This window comes from Bombina bombina, chromosome 6 (assembly GCF_027579735.1).
Source record: "Bombina bombina isolate aBomBom1 chromosome 6, aBomBom1.pri, whole genome shotgun sequence".
NCBI lineage: Eukaryota > Metazoa > Chordata > Amphibia > Anura > Bombinatoridae > Bombina > Bombina bombina.
Genome location: NC_069504.1, coordinates 763,340,484 through 763,368,052, shown reverse-complemented (window position 1 = coordinate 763,368,052; position 27,569 = coordinate 763,340,484). Strand labels below are relative to the sequence as shown.

Genomic DNA, 27,569 nt, shown 5'->3' with positions numbered 1-27,569 from the left:
ACTGCAGTGTTTGTATCTCCAGGAACAAAAAGGGGAGCCATATTTTGGGGTGTAAACACTTTGGGGCCTATTTATTAATGTGCGAGCGGACATGATCCTATATTGCGGATTATATGCGCTCCACATCGATAAATGCCGACAGCATGGGGGTGTCAATCAACCCGACTGTATTCGATGGTGTTGATTTCTGTCCGCCGCCTCAGAAAAAATAAGCTTGATAAAACATAATTTATGTAAGAACTTACCTGATAAATTCATTTCTTTCATATTGGCAAGAGTCCATGAGCTAGTGACGTATGGGATATACAATCCTACCAGGAGGGGCAAAGTTTCCCAAACCTAAAAATGCCTATAAATACACCCCTCACCACACCCACAATTCAGTTTAACGAATAGCCAAGAAGTGGGGTGATAAAGAAAGGAGTAAAAAGCATCAACAAAGGAATTTGGAAATAATTGTGCTTTATACAAAAAATCATAGTCACCACAAAAAGGGTGGGCCTCATGGACTCTTGCCAATATGAAAGAAATTAATTTATCAGGTAAGTTCTTACATAAATTATGTTTTCTTTCATGTAATTGGCAAGAGTCCATGAGCTAGAGATATATGGGATAGCAATACCCAAGATGTGGAACTCCACGCAAGAGTCACTAGAGAGGGAGGGATAAAAATAAAACCAGCCATTTCTCGCTGAAAAAATAATCCACAACCCAAAATATAAGTTAATTCTCATTAAATGAAAAGAAAAAACTTAAAACATAAGCAGAAGAATCAAACTGAAAAAGCTGCCTGAAGAACTTTTCTACCAAAAACTGCTTCCGAAGAAGCAAATACATAAAAACGGTAGAATTTAGTAAATGTGTGCAAAGAAGACCAGGTTGCACTTTGCAAATCTGATCAAGCTTCATTCTTAAAAGCTCACAAAGTGGAGACTGATCTAGTAGAATGAGCTGTAATTCTCTGAGACAGGGCTTGACCCGACCCCAAATAAGCTGAAAGAATCCAAAGCTTTAACCACAAAGCCAAGGAAACGGCAGAAGCCCTCTGACCTTTCCTAGAACCAGAAAAGATAACAAATAGACTAGAAGTCTTCCTGAAATCTTTAGTAGCTTCAACATAATATTTCAAAGCTCTTACCACATCCAAAGAATGGAAGGATTTCTCCAAAGAATTCTTAGGAGTAGGACACAAGGAAGGGACAACAATTTCTCTATTAATGTTGTTAGAAATCACAACCTTAGGAAAGAATTTAAATGAAGTCCGCAAAACTGCCTTATCCTGATGAGAAATCAGAAAAGGAGATTCACAATAAAGAGTAAATCATTCAGAAACTCTTCTAGCAGAAGAGATGGACAAAAGGAACAACACTTTCCAAGAAAGTAGTTTAATATCCAAAGAATGCATAGGCTCAAATTTTAAGAGCCTGTAAAGCCTTCAAAACCAAATTAAGACTAAAAGGAGGAGAGACTGATTTAATAATAGGCTTGATACAAACCAAAGCCTATTAAAAACAGTGAATATCAGGAAGCTTAGCAATCTTTCTGTGACATAAAACAGAAAGAGCAAAGATTTGTCCCTTCAAGGAAGGAACTTGCAGACAAAACCTTATCCAAACCATCCTGAAGAAACTGTAAAATTCTAGGAATTCTGAAAGAATGCCAAACGAATTTATGAGAGAAACACCATGAAAATAAGTCTTCCAAACTCGATAATAAATCTTTCTAGAAACAGATTTACGAGCCTGTAACATAGTATTAATCACTGAGTCAGAGAAACCTCTATGACTAAGCACTAGGCATTCAATTCCCATACCTTCAAATTTAATGATTTGAAATCCTGATGGAAAAAACGGACCTTGAGACAGAAGATCCGACCTAAATGGAAGAGGCCAAGGTTGGCAACTGGACATCCGAACAAGATCCACATACCAAAATCTGTGAGGCCATGCTGGAGCTACCAGCAATACAAATGATTGTTCCATGATGATTTTGGATATCACTCTTGGAAGAACTAGAGGCTGGAAAATATAAGCAGGTTGGTAGCACCAAGGAAGTGTCAACGCATCCACTGCTTCCGCCTGAAGATATCTGGACCTGGACAGGTACCTGGGAAGTTTCTTGGTTAGATGAGAAGCCATCAGATATATTTCTGGAAGACCCCACATCTGAACGATCTGAGAAAACACATCTGGATGGAGAGACCACTCCCCGGATTTAAAGTCTGATGGCTGAGATAATCCGCTTCCCAATTGTCTACACCTGGGATATGAACCACAGAAATTAGACAAGAGCTGGATTCCGCCCAAGAAAGTATTCAAGATACTTCTAACATAGCTAGGGGACTGTGAGTCCCACCCTGCTAATTGACATATGCCACAGCTGTGATATTGTCTGTCTGAAAACAAATGAATGGTTCTCTCTTCAACAGAGGCCAAGCCTGAAGAGCCCTGAAAATTGCACGGAGTTCCAAAATATTGATTGGTAATCTCGCCTCTTGAGATTTCCAAACCCCTTGTGCTGTCAGAGATCCCCAAACAGCTCCCCAACCTGAAAAGACTCGCATCTGTTGTGATCACAGTCCAGGTTGGACGAACCAAAGAGGCCCCTAGAACTATATGATGGTGATCTAACCACCAAGTCAGAGATAGTAGAACATTGTGATTTAAGGATATTAATTGTGATATCCTTGTACAATCCCTGCACCATTGATTCAGCATACAAAGCTGGAGAGGTCTCATATGAAAACGAGCCAAGGGAATCGCGTCTGATGCTGCAGTCATGAGACCTAAAACTTCCATGCACATAGCTACTGAAGGAAATAATAGAGACTGAAGGTTCCGACAAGCTGAAACCAATTTAAATTGTCTCTTGTCTGTTAGAGACAGAGTCATGGACACTGAATCTATCTGGAAACCTAAAAAGGTGACCCTTGTCTTAGGAATCAAGGAACTTTTTGGTAAATTGATCCTCCAACCATGTCTTTGAAGAAACAACAGTAGTTGATTCGTGTGAGATTCTGCAGAACGTAAAGACTGAGCAAGTACCAAGATATCATCCAAAAAAGGAAACACCGCAACACCCCGCTCTCTGATAACAGAGAGTAGGACACCAAGAACCTTTGAAAAGATTCCTAGAGCTGTCGCTAGGCCAAAAAGAGCAACAAATTGGTAATGCTTGTCTAAAAAAGAGAATCTCAGAAATTGAAAACAATCTTTATGAATCGGAATATGAAGATATGCATCCTGTAAGTCTATTGTGGGCATATAATGCCCTTGCTGAACAAAAAGCAGAATAGACCTTATAGTCACCATTTTGAAAGTTGGTACTCTTACATATCGATTCAAAATTTTTAGATCCAAAACTGATCTGAATGAAATTACTTTCTTTGGGACAATGAATAGCTTTGAATAAAACCCCAGACCCTGTTCCTGAAATGGAACTGGCATGATTACCCCAGATAACTCCAGGTCTGAAACACACTTCAGGAAAGCCTGAGCCTTTACTGGGTTTGCTGAAATGCGTGAGAGAAAAAATCTTCTCACAGGCGGTCTTACTCTGAATCCTATTCTGTACCCCTGAGAGACAATATTCTGAATCCAATGATTTTAGACCGAATTGATCCAAACATCTTAGAAAAATCTTAATCTGCCCCCTACCAGCTGAGCTGGAATAAGAGTGCACCTTCATGCGGACGTAGGGGCTGGCTTTGATCTCTTAAATGGCTTGGATTTATTTCAATTTGAAGAAGGCTTCCAATTGGAAACAGATTCCTTGGGGAAGAATTAGGTTTCTGTTCCTTATTTAAGAACGAAAACGGTTAGAAGCTTTAGATTTACCCTTAGATCTTATCTTGAGGCAAAACTCCCTTCCCCCCAGTGACAGTTGAAATTATTGAAAACAACTGTGAACCAAATAATTTATTACCTTGGAAGGAAAGAAATAGCAATCTGGACTAAGAAGTCATATCAGCATTCCAAGATTTAAGCCACAAAGCTGTTCTAGCTAAAATAGCTAAAGACAGAGATTTAACATCAATTTTGATTATATCAAAAAATGGCATCATAATGAAATTATTAGCATGTTGAATCAAGATAACAATGCTAGACAAATCATGATTAGATACTTGTTGCGCTAAAGTTCCAACCAAAAAGTTGAAGCAGCTGAAATTGCAGGCCTAAGAAGAAGACCTGAAAATAAATAAGCTTTCCTTAGATAAGATTCAAGTTTCCTATCTAAAGGATCTTTAAAAGAAATACTATCTTCCGTAGGAATAGTAGTACGTTTAGCAAAAGTAGAGATAGCCCCATCAACTTTGGGGATCTTTTCACAAAACTCCAATCTAACTGATGGCAAAGGATACAATTTTTTAAACCTCAAAGAAGGAATAAAAGAAGTACCAGGCCTATTCCATTCATTAGAAAACATATCAAAAATAGCATCAGGAACTGAAAAAAACTCTGAAATAACCACAGGAGGTTTATAAACAGAATTTAAACGTTTACTAGCTTTAATATCAAGAGGACTAGTCTCCTCAATATCCAATATAATCAACACTTCTTCAACAAAGAACAAATGTACTCCATTTTAAATAAGTAAGTAGATTTGTCAATGTCAATATCTGAGGAAGGATCTTCTGAATCAGATAGATCCTCATCAGAGGAGGATAATTCAGTATGTTGTCGGTCATTTGAAATGTCATCAACTTTATGAGAAGTTTAAAAAGACCTTTACATTAATTGGAAGGCAGGATGGCAGACAAAGCCTTCTGAATAGAATCAGCAATAAATTCTTATAAATTCACAGGTATATCTTGTACATTAGATGTTAAAAGAACAGCAACAGGCAATGTACTATTACCGATGGACACATTCTCTGCATGTAAAAGTTTATCTTATTACAAAAGTTTAACTTATTACAAACCACAGCTGGAGATGTAATCTCCATAAGATTACAACAAATGTACTTAGCTTTGGTAGAACTGTTAATAGGCAGCAGGATTCCAATAGTGTTTTCTTAGACAGGATGAGATTGAGACATCTTGCAAATGTAAGAGAAAAAACAACATATAAAACAAAATTATCAATTTCCTTATATGGCAGTTTCAGGAATGGGGAAAAAATGCAACAGCATAGCCCTCTGATAGAGAAAAAAGGCAAGAGGCATATAGGAATGGGGTTTAAATTATGAAAATATTTGGCGCCCAGAATGATGCACAAACAAACAGAGAAATTTTTTTGGCGCTAACAACATCTGGAAATGACACACTCACGTCGTTGAAGACGCAACCTTGAAAGGACTCGGCACTGACAAAGACGACGGAAATGACGAATTTGCGTCATCGAACATAACTTCGCGCCAAAAACGACGCAATATAGTTTGGCATTTTGCCCCCTCGCAAGCCTAATTCTGCCCGCAAAATTAAAATGACAGTCAATTGCAAAAAGACTATACCCCAGGTAAGAAATAAATTTTCCTAAAAAATGCATTTCCCAGATATGAAACTGACAGTCTGCAAAAGGAAATATACTGAAACCTGAATCATGGCAAATATAAGTACAATACATATTGTTATGGTTGCCTCCAGGCTGGCTGGAAGTTGGACCGTAGAAAAGGATGCTCCTAGCGTTCACCAAAGGATCATCAGCACCGTAGACACTATAACTACTGCGTAGCCACCATACGTAATGCAGACTCTACGAACCACCGCTGCTGGGCTGGTATCTCGCCGTCTGCTCTGCGCCCTGGACCTACGACCAGGCTCCAGTAGGTGAACCTCTTCCTTCTGTAGCGTGAAGCAGGATCAGGAACAAGAGCTCTTACAGGAGCTCAGTAGCTAAGGGAGTATGAAGAGCATAGCAATCCCTGTAGTGATTGTAGCTGTCCCTTACAAACATGAGTCAAAGCTGCAAGTTAGAGGGTCAGAATAGGTCTGATGTGCTGGAACACACAGCCTTCTTTTTATTGAGGTTACATGCAAAAAGGACACTCTCAGGGGGAGGCATAAAATCCCCAATCACACATTTGATACATTTAGATAGAGACAACGCCCTTTTACAGGCCATAGTAGAATTACATTTCTTCAGCAGATAACAATTTACACACAAGAAAACAATGCAGTCCACCTTATCACTAGCAGTCTGATTAGACAATGGGAATGTTTATCCCTAAACTTAATTAGAGCTGATCCCAGCAAACTTGTATTTAGAATTGAACAAAATTAACTCTTAATGGCACACAATGAAAACTAATGCTTTTGTAACAGTGGAACACTCTGCCTGTGTGGTACTTGGTTCAGTAAGCCCTATTTACTGAACCAAGTGGGAGAAGCCAGGGACAAGTTATTTTACAGGTCTGGGGACATAGTCTTAAAGGGGCATTGTTCACCAAAGTCACAATATGTCCCCAGACGGTTCTTAAAGGGCCATACACACCCAATAAAAGTTAATATGTTTTCAGGGGCACAATCTTCCAGGGGCCATAGTCATGAGGAAGGAGGCTGGCAAATAGGCTTCTCCAAAATCCAGGGAAGCAGGGCAATTTTCCATTTAAAGGGCCAGTTACAAATAGCAGTTTGTAACATATATATTTAGAACTTTATATAAATACACAAAGTGCCAAACCATAGCTGAGAGTGTCTTAAGTAAATGAAAACATACTTACCAAAAGACACCCATCCACATATAGCAGATAGCCAAACCAGTACTGAAACAGTTATCAGTAGTGGTAATGGTATATAAGAGTATATTGTCGATCTGAAAAGGGAGGTAGGAGATGAATCTCTACAACCGATAACAGAGAACCTATGAAATAGATCCCCGTGAGGAAAACCATTGCATTCAATAGGTGATACTCCCTTCACATCCCTCTGACATTCACTGTACTCTGAGAGGAATCGGACTTCAACATGCTGAGAAGCGCATATCAACGTAGAAATCTTAGCACAAACTTACTTCACCACCTCTATAGGAGGCAAAGTTTGTAAAACTGAATAGTGGGTGTGGTGAGGGGGTGTATTTGTAGGCATTTTGAGGTTTGGGAAACTTTGCCTCTCCTGGTAGGATTGTATATCCCATACGTCCCATACATCACTAGCTCATGGACTCTTGCCAATTACATGAAAGAAATATGCCTGTTTGTTTCCACCATAGACTTTACCCCCAGGCCACTCTTAGACATGAGCTCTGCTCACCCAAATTGATACATTTGCTTACCTATGTTGATTTATTGGCCTAGATTAAATAAAACTTGATTGTGAAACTATTATCTTGCTGAAAAATCTCACTGCAACATTAACGTTCGAAAATTGTGGAGTTTGTAAATATTTGTACCCTCTTTGTCAAAGCAGCATCTATCTCACAACCGTTAACTTTCTTCCCATAGAATGTTCTATATTGTCAGGGTAACCAGTATTACAAAAATGTTTTAAAAACATTACAAAATAAACTAACATTTAAAAACACTCTTTTTGAAACAGTCTACTCTAACATATGTAGAAAAAGAAAAACTTGAAAAAATTCAAGAAAAAAAAACATAAAAACAAGGCAACCTTATAAGCTTTGACATGGAGAAACATGACCGCAATACGAAATGCAGGGCAGTCACATTTTTCTAAATCCCACACGCTGAGTGCAGTTTAGGTGAAAACTCCTGATGATCAATAGGTAGAGTAGGGAGAACTTGTAATTATTTTTGAAGGCATATATGTCAAATTTATTGGCATCAGTGGATGAATGGTGGTGAGTACTTACCTGTAAAGTGTTCTTACATTCCTTTAAGACTGTGTAGAGGAGCATTTGATTAATCGCCGACACGCTCTAACTTTACACAGCGCTACCTCCAGACATAGAGTGGCTCCCCTGAGTTTGCCCCCTAGCACTGTCCCTAACTGTGAGTCAGTGAATAATTAAATGGAAGGTGCAGAGCAGGTTATTCCCCTCTGCAGCCAAGCATGCAATATGTATTGGATGGAAACAGCCTATATGCAGTGCTTGGTGTTTTTTGTTAGAAAAGCAGGAAAAGCACCCTGGATAGCACTTGCTGATTGGTGGCTACATTTAGCAATCAGCAAGCGCTACAAAGGTGCTGAACCAAAAATGGGCCGGCTCCTAAGCTTATATTCCTGCTTTTCAAATAATGCTAGCAAGAGAACAAAAGAAAAATGATAATAGTAAATTAGAAAGTTGCTTAAAATTGCATGCTCTATCTGCATCATTAAAGAAAAAAAATGGCTTTCATATCCCTTTAAGGTCATTGCAAAGTGCATATAGCTTGTATTTATAATATCATTGTTTGCTACTTACAGAGTTACTGTTTGCAGAAAAGCAATTAAATACTCATTAAGTCATAACTGGTTATATATATGATGTATTGAATATTTAACATATTTCATAAGTTTAGTGAACACAACCACTAGATATCACTATTTCCACATGTTGGAAAGCAAAGCAGTCAAAACCATAATTATTACATTATATAAAAAAAACACACATATTTTTTGTATTCTTTAGTATCAAAAGCGTATTGTATTATATTTGCATTTACAGTCTCAAATAAATTGTCTTATTCTTATTGCCATGTTGACCCTCATGCGTGGCGACATATTTACATGTAAAAGGTCTCATCTGGGCCTCGATCCGATATAAATCGTCGCCTGCAAAAGCCGGCGACGCCAATATTTGCGCGGGTTTGGTATCCTATATACAGCATAACTTAGAAGGTACGCGCATATATTTCTGGCTTCGTCCATCGTTTTTTGGCCCATAGACTAACATACAAAACACGAGCAGTTTGGTATCCAATATATACGGCGTAAGTCTACTCCATTCTCATCTCGCCACAAATTGAAGGCGCAGCAACCCTTGCACTGACTTAGAAACCAACGTAACTCTCTGAAGGCCTAACAAGTGCATGCTTAACAACATACATATCAGCAGCTTGATCACAAATAGTTAACCTCTTCAAAGCATTTATTATTACTGCCCCTGCAAGTTTGTCAAACCAATCACAAAGAGGTGCATCATGGGGCACAAGGGGTCAACATGGGGCACAAGGGGTCAACATGGGGCACAAGGGGTCAACATGGGGCAAACATGGGGCACAAGGGGTCAACATGGGGCACAAGGGGTCAACATGGGGCACTTGAAGACCTACAATCCCCTGTTGTTCCGTCTACACATGCTGATTCTATAGTTGCTGCTGAGGTCCATGGTGATGGTGCTGCCCCTGCTGCAGCTGGTCATCGAATTACATACTGCGGATTTCCACTGCATGTAAGTGAAACTACTACATCCCACCCCCATTCCCTTAACCACCCTAATTACTGAAAATATATCATTAGTTCAATTCATGTTTTGGTCACTATGATTTATTGACTATCATTTTGAGGAATGAAAATGGATGTTTATACCTTATGTTCACACCTTCTGTAAATACGTTATTATTTAGATATATATACCCATGTGCAGGGATAGGCAAGGTGTCCTTCACTAAAGGTCTTTAACTTAGAAAATGTCCGCCACAGCCTTGGCTCGTGCCTATCCCTGCACATGTGTAAATTTCTATTGAATGTGTGAAACCTTGATTTACATCTTAAAAGTGAATATCACTATATGTACCCTTCATACACAACTATGTGATGTGGTTTAGAGAACATGAATATGTCATAAACATGATGATATTACCTTTTTTGGGCCATTTCCACACAGGCCTTATTATATTTTTCAAAAATATTAGTGTACTAAAACACCCCTCACATGGATGTGGATGACAATTATATGGTAAATAACAGAGGACAAGATTTAGGATGAAATATAACAATTTTTTTTTTTTTAGGCTTCTTAGCTGAGGGGGCTGAGGGGCCTGGAGTGGGTCTCCTGCCTCTCCTGGGTTGTGTGGATTCAGAGGATTCTGCAGGAGTGCTGGCCACAGATGAGAGGCTGGAGGCAGTGTCCTGCTGGTGTGTGAAATGCTCCACCAACACACCCAACAGTTGGTTTTGTTCCCGCCATCTGTTGTCACTCTGCATCTGCATGTCCGAAATAACTCTCATCATCTGAGATTGGTTCTGGACTATACCACTTAAAGATGCTGCCATGTCCCGTTGCAGCTCAATGAAACGCTGTAGTAAAGTCTGTTGGCTCCTGTAAAACCTGCGTTGGTCTCTCTGCATTCTCTCGCAGGTTGATGTGAGCCTCTCGCAGGCTGATGTTTGCCTCCTCTGGAGGGCAATGTATTCGTCGCCCAGGGCAGAAGTCAGAGGATCAGTGGCATATTTAGGTTTTGTGCTGCCCTAGGCACTCAAAATTCTGCTGCCCCCCCCCCTACCCCCACCATCCTAGCTTTTTGGCCTTTTTTAGCCTTAATATTTTTTGGTCTGTGTGTTTCATGACATTTTTTTTTTCATGGCATTTGCAAAGTAAATATTCACCGCCACTAGCAAAAAACTTGCATACACTCAGGTGGGTTGAATTAAGCCTGCATGCACCTCAGAAGCTTTGAAGGGAGAGAAAAAAAGGAGAAAGAGAAAAAATTTGTGGGAGAGGAGAAAATGGAGGGAGAGGACAGAAAGAAGGGAGGAAGATGAGAAAAGAAACACACAGGCTCAGTCTGACACACACTTTCACTCACAAACTCTTACATTCTCTCACAGACACACACACACTCTTCTACCCTATCTCTCATATACTCTCTCTCTCTCTCTCTCTCTCTCTCTCTCTAAGGCACTGACATTTTCCCACACACACATCCCAGGAATAGAAACATTTTTATGGGAATTTTACCTTTATTTTTGTTTTTATTTCATATTTTTGTAATTGTAAATACACTTATTCTGTCTGTGAAGATCAAGCAAGATCATTCAGGGGTGCAAAGTTTATCTAAGTAAAATAGCAAATGACATTCAGAAAACATCACATCAAGTGGCTCTTGCAACAAGTTTTTTTCTGAAAGCTGAGTAATTGTGCTGTGTTTTTTTACAAATATCTGCCACTGGCAGCAAAGGGTTAAAATAAGTTAAAATAAGGCTGAGAAGTCTCACCTAAGTACAGCAGAAGACGTTATGGTCTGCAACTCTGTAAAGCTCCGTGAAGGTAATTAGCAGGAGGAGGAGGGGATCTTATCTGATTAGACCGAGAGCAGGAAAGGCAGGCAGCTAACGTTCACAGAAACTTTATTTTACTGCACTGACCTCCCCTGTTACCTCTTTTCTGTGCGTTTGCCTGTTAGCTGACAGGGTGTAAATAACACACATCGTGAAAGGCAAAAAGGGGGGGAGAGATCCCAGAAAGCCAACTTGCTACACAGCAGTGTAAACTGCAGTAATTATTACGGAGCAGGGAGCTCAGAGCACCAGCAAGAGTCAGACACAGTGAGACCAATGTGGCATTACGGTGATAGCCCCATGAAACAGGAACTAATGTTAATACACTGCTGTGCTGTCAGTCACTAAGGTGCTGTGTGCTGGAAAAGCAGGGCATTAAATTCAAAACTACCTAGTAACGGATGGTGTACTGAATGATGTTTGTTTTAAAAGCAAAAGCCTACTTACGCTGTGAACTCGGTCCCTTTGCAATCCTCTCTGTCACAAGTATCGACTGAGATGCAAGTGAAAAAGCTCCCGCCTCCTCCTGAGTCCTGACACTAACTCCTGCTGCCCGTGCTAAATAACTACTCCTGTCTCCAGCTCTCTCACCCGGACTGCCACCATTTAATAAAAAAAAAAGAATTTCAAATAAAAAAACAAACAATGCATCTAATATTAGCATGTGCGCTCTCCTAGTGAGAAGCATGCATATAATCAGCTGGGTCTGCCGCCCTCCCAATCTGCCGCACTAGGCCCGTGCCTTGTTGGCCTAGGCCATGATACGCCCCTGCAGAGGATCTAAAGGCTGTTCACCAGCAGGGATTATAGGCGCAGGTTCACCTCTAGCTGCTGTTGCATCTGGAACAATGACAGCTGGTGCCTCAGGATGAACAACCCCAGCTGGTGCCTCAGGATGAACAACCCCAGCTGGTGCCTCAGGATCAACAACCCCAGCTAGTGCCTCAGGATCAACAACCCCAGCTGGTGCCTCAGGATGAACAACCCCAGCTGGTGCCTCAGGTGGAACTACAAAAGCTGGTGCCTCAGGAGGAACTACCACAGCTATATGCTCCTCTTCATATGCTGGAGCTCTTCCAAGGGAAGCGGATGGTGGAGCTCTCCGGGTGGACTGGTAGTCCCATTGACGACTGGTGTGCGACCACTCAGCCTGACCAGTTTGTATGTCCTGGTGGTAAAAGTCCTGACTGGCCTGATATTGGGAGGGGGGGGTAAAGACATCTACCCTTTGGGGATGTCTTGGCTGCCCCTCATAACCAAAAGAATAGTCCTCCGGCCAGGGCTCCTGCCAGGGCTCCTCTTCAAATCTTGGTGGCATGACATATGGGTCCTCAACAGAGGCAATCCAACCCACCTCATGCCTGGGAGCATACTGTTGAGGGATTCTCTGGCCTGGTGGTAGTGGTGGAGCCATCCTCTGGCCTGCTGGTCGTGGTGGAGCCATCCTCTGGCCTGCTGGTTGTGGTGGAGCCATCCTCTGGCCTGGTGGTTGCGGTGGATGCATGGCCGTTTGCACCCTGGTGACAGGAGGTTCTGTGGAGGAGTCAAATGATGAGAGGTATTAGTACAATCATATATATATCCATGTGGGCATACAATGTACATTGATACATGCTAGGGCCTATACTCATTCTCATGTCAAACTCTATAACATGCATGTACACATTGTGATATGAGGGATTTTAATATGCAAAGTATACATGTATGTGTTTCATACAATAGTTCTGTGTACATGTCAGTGATGGAGAAAATGTGTTCTTTAAGTGACACTATGGTCACACAATTTCCTTTAGCCTGATGTAGGCACATAACGTGCTTTCTTGAGCTAAAAGTATTGTGATGGCTATAGTGTCCATTTACTGAAAACTCTACATGTGGCTTGTGGCCTGTGTTACTCCGAGACATGTTAGTATTTCACTATTCCACCTCATATTATGAATTTCAATGTGTTAAGTAGCATTAAATGGACATTAAACCCATTTTTATTCTTTCATGATTCAGCTAGAGCATGCAATTTAAACAACTTTGTAATTTACTTCCATTACCTAATTTGCTTCATTCTCTTGATATTCTTAGCTGAAAAGCATATCTAGATAGGCTCAGAAGCTGCTGATTGGTGGCTGCACATCAATGCGTCATGTGATTGGCTCACCCATGTGCATTGATATTTAATAAACAAAGAATAACAAAATAATGAAGCAAATTACATAATAGAAGTAAATTGGGATGTTGTTTAAAACTGTATTCTCTCTCTGAATAATGACATAAAAAGCTTTGGTTTAATGTCCCTTTAATGTGAAATATAATTGTAGATGTTTTTGTTAGTAGGCCAAATACCATGCTCCTCATTGTTTACATGAATGTGTGACATTAAAGGATGTTATATCTCAAATACATATAATACTGGTGTGTGGGATGTTACTCACCAGCATGCTGTGCTTATGTTGCAGTCCCTGAGTCACGAGCCCCTGGAAGTCCACGGACTGCTGTGACGCTCAGGGACCTGCGAATGAGCTCCTGCCACTCATTATATTCCGCCTCCTGGTGAGGACCACCGCCTGTTCCCCTCTGCTGCATGGCTTCTTGGCCCATTTTCTCCTTGACCCGACTCTTGCAGTCATTCCACCTTTTCTTGAGCCCATCCACATTCCTCCTCTGCTGGGCCACGCCGTTGACTGCCTCCTCGACCTTCAGCCATGCATCTTTCCGCCTTCGGGCAACTCCTTTGCCCTTCTCTTGGCCAATGAGGGCGGTGTGGTTCTCCAGGACGGCCTGGACTAGCGCAAGGTTTTCTGCAAAAGAGAAGTTGGGGCACTTCATGCGCTCCTCGTCCTGGGCCGCCTGGCTCCCTCCCTGGGATGTCCCTGGTGTGGGTTCCTCCCTATCCTCTCCCTCCTCCCCCCTTCTATCCCCATGTGCACCCTCTATCCCTCATCCCTCTTCTGAGTGTGCCTGGCCTTGGGGCAGCCCCACTCCCATCCTCCCTTGTAGCACTCCCTCTCCCCACTCCACTCACTCCCTGATGGGGACCCTGCTGCTCCTCCTTTCCATAATCCTCTCCCTGCAACTCCCCTTCCCCCCCCCCCCGCCCTAGCTCTCCCTGTCATCCTCAAACTACACACACTCACACTTACTCCCACTTCAATCACACACAATCACAACCAAACACTCAGCCTATCACACTGTAAAAGATAAATAAAATGTGTGAGGTGTTAGAAAAAAAAAGTGTGTGCAATATGTAAAAAAAGTGTAAGTAAATGTACAGGCTTACCAATCCAACAATCCGACCTAACTAACTTAATGAAATGCTCCTCTCTCACTACTCTTACCACTAATCTCTCTACTCACTGTAGTGTGCTGTAGCTCCAAGAACCAACCAAACACACTAAAGAAAATGGCCGCTGCGCATGGGTTTATGTATGAATTTTGAATGGCGTAATTACGTGGCGCATCTTTTAGAACTGGCCATTGTTTTTTACGATTCGTAGCCTAATTTGCATAAAACTACACTTTATTGAGACTTTACCTGAACAAAATCCTGGCGTAAGTACTTGCGACGACTAAAATGTGTATTTGAACACATTTTAGTTGATCGCAGGTTTTTCCTACTTACGCCAGTTTAGCATCTGACGGCGCAGTATATTGGATAGGTCGAGTTGCGAGGTGAAATTACGGGCGGCGCGGGTTCCCTCGCTTGCGCCGAAAACTACGCCGTATATCGGATCGCGCCCCTGGAAGTCAAAGCACTATATTACCAAGTAGTGAAAAGAAGACTAAAACTAACAACCTATGCGCTAAGTGTTTAGTGTAATTTATATGTTCTCTTGCAACCTACATATTACTTATTGCACACATGTGCAAATGATGACATACTCTGACCTACAGTTAGTGCAATGTTTATGAGTGAACACTCGACTGAAAGGTCTTTCCTACTGTGGTAAAATCACAGGACCTGCACGCTCTAGTACCACATCTGTAGTGTCCCATACAAGTCAACCAACTCACTTTCTTGGATTTTCTAGACTCCCTTTACTTACATTACGTCTTGACACAGAATTGCATCCATCTTTAACCCCTTAAGGATAAGGCCATTTTTCAATTTCTTTCCCTTAAGGACCAGGGCTATTTCTACATTTCTGCTGTGTTTAGCTGTAATTTTCCTCTTACTCATTTACTGTACCTACACATATTATATACCGTTTTTCTCACCATTAAATGGAATTTCTAAAGATACCATTATTTTCATCATATATTATAATTTACCATAAAAAAATATATCAAATATGATGAAAAAATGGAAAAAACAAACAAACACTTTTTCTAACTTTGACCCCCAAAATCTATTACACATCTACAACCACCAAAAAACACCCATGCTAAATAGTTTCTAAATTTTGTCCTGAGTTTAGAAATACCCAATGTTTACATGTTCTTTGCTTTTTTTGCAAGTTATAGGGCAATAAGTACAAGTAGCACTTTGCTATTTCCAAACCATTTGTTTTCAAAATTAGCGATAGTTACATTGTAACACTGATATCTGTCAGGAATCCCTGAATATCCCATGACATGTATATATTTTGTTTTAGTAGACAATCTAAAGTTTTGATCTAGGCCCATTTTGGTATATTTCATGCCACCATATCACCGTTAAATGCTCCTGTTCCTGTTTTTATTTGTGTTTGATTTTAAATAAATCTTTTTTATATACTGGAACCCTTTGCTGTTTGCCTACGATTCACCACCTACCAATCACTCCCATTGGGAGCCGTCAGCTGTGGACTATCCCCTACTCCCAGCCCTTGGGGCTCCAGAGTTCCAGTGTTCCAGCTATTTTAAATCAGTGTTACTGCTCTTGTCGTGGGGGTTCCCAGTAAGCTGGGTTGCTGCTAAATACCCAGCCTGCGTCTGAGTGCTCCACAAAAAAGTACCCTGATTTGGGGACTATAGGTTGATTAACCTGTTCTATACTGGTACACACAAGCGCCTCTCCTTGTTTCTTACCTTTCTAGACTCCAAGACACTTTGCTGTGAGGAGAGTGCATCCTGATCCTGCTACATCTTGTACATCTGAGCCACAGATATGTCATCTTAGAATTTACTAGGTCATCTACCTGAAGTGGAATCACAACCAATGCTTGTATGGGGATAGAAAATGAACTACCATAGCCCAGTACAGTTTGGTAAAACAAAGTTTTGGCTTCTGAACTCCAGAAGCCAAACAGGTGGTGCTCCAAACCTTAAAAGTATGGGATAACAGCATTCCAACAAATATAGCAGCAGCAAGTGTATGTTAAAAACAATTACTTTATTAAAAGCAACACGTTTCTCAGCCTATATAGAGCTGTTTCCTCAGGTTAATATATAAAACATTCAAAAATACACTTGCTATTTAAAAAGGTGAGCAACCCTCTGATTGGTTGATAGATAATCAGTGTCATCTGTGTATTGTAACCTCATTCTGCTAGGTCTCCATGGTTACCACAAATCACAAAAAATAAAAACAAAGAAACATACAACAACAAATATACAAAACAAATACAGGTAGCCCTCAGTTTACGCCGGGGTTAGGTTCCAGAAGGAATGTTTGTAAATCTAAACCGTTGTAAATTGAAACCCAGTTTATAATGTAAGTCAATGGGAAGTGAGGGAGATAGGTTCCAGGCCCCTCTCAAAATTGTCATAATAACACCTAATACATTATTTTTAAAGCTTTGAAATGAAGAATTTAAATGTTAAACAGCATTATAAACCTAATAAAATAATCACAGAACACAGACTATATAATTAAACTAAGTTAAATGAACAAAAACATTTGCTAAACAGCATTATAAACCTAATAAAATAATCACACAACACAGACTTCACTTGCATTTTTCTGCAAACAGTTCTTTCTATGCATTCCAATCTGGACTGATTTATAGACAGGAAGATCTTGTTCCTTTGAAATCTGCTCGATAGCTCAGGTCTGGTTAAACTGATTAATTTCAGCTTGTTTGGCTTTGCTGCAACACAAGCAGACATCTCCACCTACAGGCTATTCTAAGAAATGCACTGCTTCTCGATGCTTTTCAATAGCAGTCACATGACTGGAAAAAAGGTTGTTATTCTGAAACTGTGTAAATTGAACCGCTGTAAAACGAGGGCCACCTGTATACAACATCATCTGTACAAATCAAGATATAAGAACATATTTTAAAGCAGTGAAAAATGCCCTAATGTACATCAATCCATATCAATGTATAATACATCAATCAATATCAATGTATAGTAATATTAGCCCATATTTGCATCATCCCATATACATACATAATTATATTACATGTATTTATAAAGGATAAATATAAAAGATCGATATAAACTAACATCCCAAGCATATGATTAACCATGATCATATTGACAGCAGTAAACAGGGCAGTAGCCTATGGATATCAAATAATCTGGGGTTGATGGAAGATCGGTAAGCCCTGAATGGTGATTGATGGAATTAGCTGTGTTAGAACCTATTAAAGGGTAAAACACCTACACGTACTTAACATTAAAATGTGGCTTGTGATAGTACTCAGTAGTACGCCGCCATCAACCTCCAGTTTCTCCTACTCCGTCACATTGGGTGTGACGATTAGCAACCAATCCCAGTTTAGAGTGGGATGAGTCTTGTTATCAACTTGCAAATTAATATGGTATTGTTGAGTACAGAGAATCTAAATGATTCTATTAATACCACTTTAAAATATAAAGAGTACAATGTGTGTCAGTGATATACTAGGGGTTACTTGAAGGTACATCTGGACACAAAATAGTGATCTTATCATGTCAGATAGTGAGCTATACCCATAAAGAGATAATAAGTAGTACATAATAAAAAAATATTAAATTATTCAATAATGGGGGTGGATGAAAGAATATAAAATTAAGAATCTGGAATGCAGCAATATATTAGTGATAGTATCAAATGAGCTAAACAGATAGTGTGTAAGGGTGTGTGTAACTAGGAGAAGGTATGTGACAACAATACTAAAATATATATTGATAGGGAATAGAACCAAATATTGAAAGTGTTCTAATGTATAATATAAAAAGAACTTGTAAAGTTTCAAATAATAGTATGTGACATATATAAGAGTAGAAAGTGTCTAAGAAGAAAATGCCATTGATGATAGGACATTATGTTAACATGTGCCATCATATAATATAACAAGTGATCTAATAAGTGTGTTGACTTGTAGAACAAGTCCTCCCTTCCCATGGAACCCCTATAAGCATCACATCTAGGCAGGGAATCTTTTGTGTGCGGAAGGACGAGGTGAATTTGAGTCCCACTTTGATTTTTATTTAAATAGCTAACAAATCCTTCACCCTGAATTTGTGTTTCTGGCCATACAAAAAGGTCATCTATGTACCTCTTGTAACCCACTATTAAGCTGCAGAAAGGGTTTCCACCTGAGTAGACATGGGACTGCTCCCAGCAATCCATAAACAGGTTGGCGTTTGCTGGGGTAAACTTTGCCCCATAACATATGATGTGTGCAGGAAGCAACATGAATAGTACTGTCCAGGGGCACAATGCATGTTCCTGCCTGCAAACATGTGTAACTCATAACTCTCCGGCTGTGGTGGCAATCCTAGCATCTAGACCCATTTATGAGCAGGCAGAAAATCGAGATGCCGGCAAGGATGAACTGGGCCAGGGGGCAAGGTGGCAATTGCCACCCAGGTCAGTCTTGGTGATGGAATCAAGACCAGTGCAGAAGGTGCAGTGCTCATTAGTTGTTTTTTTTTTTTTTGGTAAGCTATTTAAATGTGCATCTGTCTGTTTACAGCATGTGTTTAAAATACATACACATATATGGGTGTGTAGGGTTTGTTTGTAGCTATAGACATATTTGCACCATGCTTTCTGTCCATAAACTGTCCTTATTGTTGACAGAGCTGAGTCTGTCCTGCCCAGTACCCAATTCACTTTGCACCTTATCTGTAGGTTGCTGCCTGTACTCCCCAGAAGACCTGGTAACTATAGCTGTAGGCTGCCCTACATACATGTGGTAGAAGGGGACACATGAAAACCTAGGATCCACTACCAATTTTTGTGTAATATCAAATAAAGCATTTCTCAAAAGGGGTGGGTTGATATACCTCTGCCACTGGGTATTACTTGCCCATCTGGACCAAAAGTTGCCAGTCCTCCCCTGCAACAAGGTATTATTTTAAATACATGCTCTTTATACAAACACATATGTAAAATGGTCTAATAAATTTAAGTCGTCTTATAAGCTCTTTTTAGTTATAGATTTTTAGAATTCATAAAGTTCAACTTTACCTTACACTTACCTACCGTTGCGATCTTAACTCTTCCCAACCTCTATTTCCTTATTTTCTAGTGAGTGACATATAGAGTGGTCCCACCAACTCTATATACGTGTCTCCAAAGTGCGTTCACGATCCTCCAATCAACTGCGCATGCACAAATCAGCGATTATCTCCCTACGACGCATGCGACAATCGGCTACTCATTTTTCCAATGTGCATGAGTCTGTAGCAAGTGTATTGCGTACTATTGGAATTCCATAATAATACCAATAGGCATGCGTGCGCTAAACCGGAGCACGCGTGGATTCCAAGCTGAAGAAATAAATCTTAGCGCATGCGCACATCATCAGGGAGGCGGATGACGTTGATTGACGGCCACCTAACGGCCATATTTTTGATAGGCTCTTAAAAAAACGTGACCAACCCAGAAAAAAAAAACGGGTTGAATTTGCCGACAAAGAAAAAGTGAGTATAAACAGCGATAATTTAGTTTAGACTGATAATTAAAAAAAATTATGAATGAAACTCATACGTGTATTTGTTTTGGGCAACAAATATTATTACAGTTTCATAGCGAGGTAACTTTACCTTCACTTTAAGTTTCCTAATTATCTGCACTAGTCGAGGACTGTTATGACATTTTCTCAACAACTAGTTAGGAATGTTTTTAACTATCTGTCGAATATAATTATGAAATCAATCTAAGACATAATTTACTGAAAGCAAAATTATTTTTTTTATTTCAAAAGTAGAATCTAGAGTTTTGCAAATTGTAAAATGTGTATATAACGTCAGGGTAAATTTAAAAATATGTAACTTGCATTTGCAATTTCATCACCATCACAACGCCACAGTTGAAACTTAGCCCATAACAAACATGGCCGCTGCACCTTCGGGAAAAAAAGAGCTCATGCTCCTAGAACGTCACTTCTGTAAGCTGTTATAACAAATTTGCTAATCTGACGTAACACCCCCACTTCATTCAATAGCTTCCCGTAGTTTCTGTACTATTTTCTTCTGTTAGAGTTTCCAGCTACCGTAAATATATTCAATAGTATAAATAACCTTGTAATGGCATCACCGGAAAAGCTTTTTCAGAATTCTTTGGCAGAGCTTTCTCTTCATCTTGGTCGTTCTCCATTCCTCATTAGGACTCTGAATCAACTTGCAGAACTGCTCAAGACATCAGTCTTGTGGGCTGCACCTGGACCGGAACCGGAGAGTGCGACAAAAGTCCCAGAAAGGGTAGCAGCAGTGGCAAAATCCTCCCTGTGTCTCCTGGAGTCGATACAAGCAGCATCTCAGGAAGGTGTATTATTAGGATGCTCAGGTGTCAAATCTGAATCTAAAAGAGAAAGGGTGACATCAGATGTGACGTCAGAACACGATACTGGTACTGGGACCTTTGGAGCAAGCTCTGAAAGATTAGGGGAAAGTGTAAACTCTATAGCATCTGATGACCAAGTGGTATCAAAACAAGGGATTGTGGTATCTGAAGAACTGTCAAACTTATCAGAGACAGACCAAAGTTCATCCCTTTTCTCCCCTCTCAATGTGCTTAGCTATGTAGCTGCCCCTATGCTTATTTTTTGTGGCACTCACATCCAGGTAAAGCCATGGACAAACACAGAGTCGCGAAGTCTGACACAGCAGCTTCTTTGCACCTTGCTGGATGTTTCAGGTTGTAAGTCTGTACCTGTTCTGCTGCGAGGACCTGATCACCTGGGACCAAGTGGTGGGATTTTTGGAGAAGCTCTAGAACTACTGATTCCCATGCTGCGCAAGTGAGGCTCTGAAGGTTTTTTGTTTTTTTTTAAAAGATAAAGTAAAGTCAAAGCTAAACTTTCATGATTCAGATAGAACAAGATTTTTTTTAACAACTTTCCAATTATCTACTATTATCTAATAAGCTTTTTTTTTTTCTTGGTTGAAAAGCATACCTAGGTAGGCTCAGGATCAGCAGTGTACTACTGGGAGCTAGCTACTGATTGGTGACTGCACATATATGCTTCTTGTTGTTAGCTCACCCAATGTGTTCAGCTAGCTCCCAGTTGTTTATTTGTACTCCTTCTATAAAGGATACAAAGGGAATGAAGCAAATTTTGATAATATAAGTAAAGTGGAAAATTGTTATATGCTCTATCTAAATCATGAAATAAAAATCCTGGGTTTCTTGGCCTTTTTTTCTAAGAACATAATTTAAGTTCATAAAATAATACATTATAAAAGTTCCTTGTGTGCCTCAACATTTTGGTCATAAGTATTTTTATTGTCTCATTGATAACCTAATTTTGAAGAATAAAATGTTACAAAGAAATTCTTTTTTTTTTATGCTGTTATCATTATTTATGGTGACAGGAAACCCCAAAATAGTTTTTCATGATTTGGATAGACCATAGAATTTTAAAAAACTTTCCAATTTACTTCTATTATTAATTTTGCTATATTCTCTTGTTATCCTTTGCTGAAGGAGCAGCATAGCACTACTAGCAGCTAGATGAACACATCTAGTTAGCCAATCACAAGAGATAAATGTGTGCAGGCATCAATCGGCAGCTAGCTCCCACTAGTGTAGGATATGTGTGTATTCTTTTTCAACAAGGGGTACCAAGAGAACGAAGCACATCTGAAAATAGAAGTGAATTTTAAAAGTTTCTTAACCCCTTCACTCCCGGGACTTTCAGAGAAGAACTTGCCCAAAATACCAGAGAATATTTAACATTTTTGCTATCACTCAGTTTTAATAGAAATAGAGCCTTTATTTTATTATGTACCCGTCAAAACTATGTATTTTTTATGTAGACAACCCAAGGTATTGATCTAGGCCCATTTTGGTATATTTCATACCACCATTTCACCGGCAAATGCGATCATAAAAAAAAAAAAATTAACCTTTTTACAAACCATGGCCTAGATGTAGAGTTTGGCGGTAGCCGTGAAAACCAGCGTTAGAGGCTCCTAACGCTGGTTTTAGGCTACCGCCGGTATTTGGAGTCAGTCAGGAAAGGGTCTAACACTCACTTTTCAGCCGCAACTTTTCCATACCGCAGATCCCCTTACGTCAATTGCGTATCCTATCTTTTCAATGGGATCTTTCTAACTCCGGTATTTAGAGTCGTGTCTGAAGTGAGCGTTAGAAATCTAACGACAAAACTCCAGCCGCAGAAAAAAGTCAGTAGTTAAGAGCTTTCTGGGCTAACGCCGGTTCATAAAGCTCTTAACTACTGTGCTCTAAAGTACACTAACAGCCATAAACTACCTATGTACCCCTAAACCGAGGTCCCCCCACATCGCCGCCACTCGATTAAATATTTTTAACCCCTAATCTGCCGACCGCCACCTACGTTATACTTATGTACCCCTAATCTGCTGCCCCTAACACCGCCGACCCCTATATTATATTTATTGACCCCTAACCTGCCCCCCACAACGTCGCCGCCAGCTACCTACAATAATTAACCCCTAATCTGCCGACCGTCACCTACGTTATACTTATGTACCCCTAATCTGCTGCCCCTAACACCGCCGACCCCTATATTATATTTATTAACCCCTAATCTGCCCCCCTCAACGTCGCCTCCACCTGCCTACACTTATTAACCCCTAATCTGCCGAGCGGACCGCACCGCTACTATAATAAAGTTATTAACCCCTAATCCGCCTCACTCCCGCCTCAATAACCCTATAATAAATAGTATTAACCCCTAATCTGCCCTCCCTAACATCGCCGACACCTAACTTCAATTATTAACCCCTAATCTGCCGACCGAATCTCGCCGCTACTGTAATAAATGGATTAACCCCTAAAGCTAAGTCTAAACCTAACCCTAACACCCCCCTAAGTTAAATATAATTTTATTCTAACAAAATAAATTAACTCTTATTAAATAAATTATTCCTATTTAAAGCTAAATACTTACCTGTAAAATAAATCCTAATATAGCTACAATATAAATTATAATTATATTATTATAGCTATTTTAGGATTTATATTTATTTTACAGGTAACTTTGTATTTATTTTAACCAGGTACAATAGCTATTAAATAGTTCATAACTATTTAATAGCTAAAATAGTTAAAATAATTACAAATTTACCTGTAAAATAAATCCTAACCTAAGTTACAATTAAACCTAACACTACACTATCAATAAATAAATTAAATAAAATACCTACAATTATCTACAATTAAACCTAACACTACACTATCAATAAATGAATTAAATACAATATCTACAAATAAATACAATTAAATAAACTAACTAAAGTACAAAAAATAAAAAAGAACTAAGTTACAAAAAATAAAAAAATATTTACAAACATTAGAAAAATATTACAACAATTTTAAACTAATTACACCTACTCTAAGCCCCCTAATAAAATAACAAAGCCCCCCAAAATAAAAAAATGCCCTACCCTATTCTAAATTACAAAAGTTCAAAGCTCTTTTACCTTACCAGCCCTGAACAGGGCCCTTTGCGGGGCATGCCCCAAGAAATTCAGCTCTTTTGCCTGTAAAAAAACACATTTTATTAGGGGGCTTAGAGTAGGTGTAATTAGTTTAAAATTGTTGTAATATTTTTCTAATGTTTGTAAATATTTTTTTATTTTTTGTAACTTAGTTCTTTTTTATTTTTTGTACTTTAGTTAGTTTATTTCATTGTATTTATTTGTAGATATTGTATTTAATTCATTTATTGATAGTGTAGTGTTAGGTTTAATTGTAGGTAATTGTAGGTATTTTATTTAATTTATTTATTGATAGTGTAGTGTTAGGTTTAATTGTAACTTAGGTTAGGATTTATTTTACAGGTAAATTTGTAATTATTTTAACTATTTTAGCTATTAAATAGTTCTTAACTATTTAATAGCTATTGTACCTGGTTAAAATAAATACAAAGTTACCTGTAAAATAAATATAAATCCTAAAATAGCTATAATATAATTATAATTTATATTGTAGCTATATTAGGATTTATTTTACAGGTAAGTATTTAGCTTTAAATAGGAATAATTTATTTAATAAGAGTTAATTAATTTCGTTAGATTTAAATTATATTTAACTTAGGGGGGTGTTAGGGTTAGACTTAGCTTTAGGGGTTAATACATTAGAATAGCGGTGAGCTCCAGTCGGCAGATTAGGGGTTAATGTTTGAAGTTAGGTGTCGGCGATGTTAGGGAGGGCAGATTAGGGGTTAATACTATTTATTATACGGTTAGTGAGGCGGATTAGGGGTTAATAACTTTATTATAATAGCGGTGCGGTCAGCTCGGCAGATTAGGGGTTAATAAGTGTAGGCAGGTGGAGGCGACGTTGTGGGGGGCAGATTAGGGGTTAATAAATATAATATAGGGGTCGGCGGTGTTAGGGGCAGCAGATTAGGGGTACATAGGGATAATGTAAGGAGCGGCGGTTTACGGAGCGGCAGATTAGGGGTTAATAATAATATGCAGGGGTCAGCGATAGCGGGGGTGGCAGATTAGGGGTTAATAAGTGTAAGCTTAGGGGTGTTTAGACTCGGGGTACATGTTAGAGTGTTAGGTGCAGACGTAGGAAGTGTTTCCCCATAGCAAACAATGGGGCTGCGTTAGGAGCTGAACGCGGCTTTTTTGCAAGTGTTAGGTTTTTTTTCAGCTCAAACAGCCCCATTGTTTTCTATGGGGGTATCGAGCACGAGCACGTTTTTGAAGCTGGCCGCGTCCGTAAGCAACTCTGGTATCGAGAGTTGCAGTGGCGTTAAATATGTCCTGTACGCTCCCTTTTTGGAGCCTAACGCAGCCATTCTGTGAACTCTCAATACCAGAGGTATTTAAAAGGTGCGGCCAGAAAAAAGTCAGCGTTAGCTACGCGGGTCGTTACCGACAAAACTCTAAATCTAGGCCTTTGGGTTTTTCACTGAAATTATTTACATACTGCTTGTGCAATCATGGCAAAAATGGTTGTAAAAGCTTCTTTGGGATCCCCTGTGTTCAGAAATAGCAGACATTTATGGCTTCACCATTGTTTCTTGGTAATAAGAAGGCCGCTAACTGCAGCTGCACACCACACTTCTATTATTCCTGGCAGTGAAGGGGTTAATCAGCTTGTAAGGTTAAATTTAGGAGTAAAGAAAGGAGCAGGCACTGCGTACACAGGTTGATGCAAAAATATCCCAAAGTTTATTGGAGCAAGAATACAGTAAATACCAATCCAACAAGAGGTGGGTGATCCTTCAAGGAAACTCCAAGACAGGTATGGAGTGGACAGTGGTAGTTAACTGACGCGTTTCACGCCCCCTACAGGCGCTTACTCATAGATCCTTTCTTTACTCGTATACATTACAGAGGATTGGTTCTCCACTACTGGCTACGGCACTCCGGGTTGGTAGGTCACACGGCCACGTTGGTTTCACTTCCGGTTTGACCGGCTTGGGGGAGTAATGGATGCTTGAGACGCAGGACCAACTTTCTCACTCTTCCATAAGGTTAATTTTAGCTTTACTGTCGATTACCCCCCTCACCCTCCCAAACAGCTCTCTTCCCCCCCTCACCCTCCACTGGTCACTACCATCTTAGGTACTGGCAGACAGTCTGCCAATATTAAGTTTTAAGGCTTTTTAAAAAAAAAAAAAATATTATTATGTTTATACACAGTGAGGGAAACAAGTATTTGATCCCCTGCTGATTGTGTACGTTTACCCACTGACAAAGAAATGATCAGTCTATAATTTTAATGGTAGGTTTATTTGAACAGTGAGAGACAGAATAACAACAACAAAATCCATAAAAGCACATTTTAAAAAAAGTTATAAATTGATTTGCATTTTAATGAGCGAAATAAGTATTTGACCCCTTTGCAAAAGATGACTTAGTACTTGGTGGAAAAACCCTTGTTGGCAATCACAGAGGTCAGACGTTTCTTGTAGTTGGCCACCAGGTTTGCACACATCTCAGGAGGGATTTTGTCCCACTCCTCTTTGCAGATCCTATCTACCTATCCAAGTCATTAAGGTTTTGAGGCTGTTTGGCAACTCAAAACTTCAGCTCCCTCCACAGATTTTCTGTGGAATTAAAGTCTGGAGACTGGCTAGGCCACTCAAGGACCTTAATGTGCTTCTTTTTGATCCACTCCTTTGTTGCCTTGGCCATGTGTTTTGGGTCATTGTCATGCTGGAATACCCATCCATGACCCATGTTCAATGCACTGGCTGAGGGAAGGAGGTTCTCACCCAAGATTTGACAGTAAATGGCCCCCTCCATCGTCCCTTTGATGCGTTGAAGTTGTCCTGTCCCCTTAGCAGAAAAATGCCCCCAAAGCATAATGTTTCCACCTCCATGTTTGACAGTGGGGATGGTGTTCTTGGGGTCATAGGAAGCATTCCTCCTCCTCCAAACATGGCAACTTGAGTTGATGCCAAAGAGCTCGATTTTGGTCTCATCTGACCACAACACTTTTACCCAGTTCTTCTCTGAATCATTCAGATGTTCATTGGCAAACTTCAGACGGGCCTGTACATGTGCTTTCTTGAGCAGGGGGCCTTGTGGGCGCTGCAGGATTTCAGTCCTTCATGGCGTAGTGTGTTACCAATTGTTTTCTTGGTGACTATGGTCCCAGCTGCCTTGAAATCATTAACAAGATCCTTCCCTATACTTCTGGACGGATTCCTCACAGTTCTCATGATCATTGAAACTCCACTAGGTGAGATCTTGCATGGAGCCCCAGACTGAGGGAGATTGACAGTTATTTTGTGTTTCTTCCATTTGCGAATAATTGCACCAACTATTGTCACCTTCTCACCAAGCTACTTGTTAATGGTCTTATAGCCTATTCCAGCCTTGTGTAGGTCTACAATCTTGTCTCTGACATCCTTGAACAGCTCTTTGGTCTTGGCCGTGGTGAAGAGTTTGGAATCTGATTGATTGCTTCTGTGGACAGGTGTCTTTTATACAGGTAACAAGCTGAGATAAGGAGCACTCCTTTTAAGAGTGCTCCTAATCTCAGCTTGTTACCTGTATAAAAGACACCTGGGAGCCAGAAATATTGCTGATTGATAGGGGATCAAATAATTATTATATATATTTTTTTTTCTTTAGTGTAGTGGTCCCCCCACCTCGCCCCTCCAGCGATCGTTGATTACTGACACCCCCACCCCACATTTTTTCTGTAGCGTAGCTCCCCATCCAT

General features: G+C 39.9%; 1 protein-coding gene and 1 long non-coding RNA gene across 4 annotated transcripts in view; one reads left to right on the top strand and one right to left on the bottom strand.

Moving 5' to 3' along the window:
* Window positions 1-19,702, bottom strand: part of LOC128663626 (uncharacterized) — a 53,949-nt gene extending 34,247 nt beyond the window's left edge. Inside the window, exon 1 of the long non-coding RNA XR_008402890.1 lies at window positions 19,427-19,702. This is a non-coding gene — a long non-coding RNA (uncharacterized LOC128663626). The remainder of the gene's footprint in view (window positions 1-19,426) is intronic.
* Window positions 19,703-20,368: 666 nt separating this feature from the next.
* Window positions 20,369-27,569, top strand: part of TTI2 (TELO2 interacting protein 2) — a 70,904-nt gene continuing 63,703 nt past the window's right edge. For all 3 annotated transcript variants that reach the window (XM_053718043.1, XM_053718042.1, XM_053718041.1), the window contains exon 1: window positions 20,369-21,189. In XM_053718043.1, the coding sequence (XP_053574018.1) occupies window positions 20,477-21,189 (713 nt within the window). In that variant the 5' untranslated portion in view covers window positions 20,369-20,476. The remainder of the gene's footprint in view (window positions 21,190-27,569) is intronic.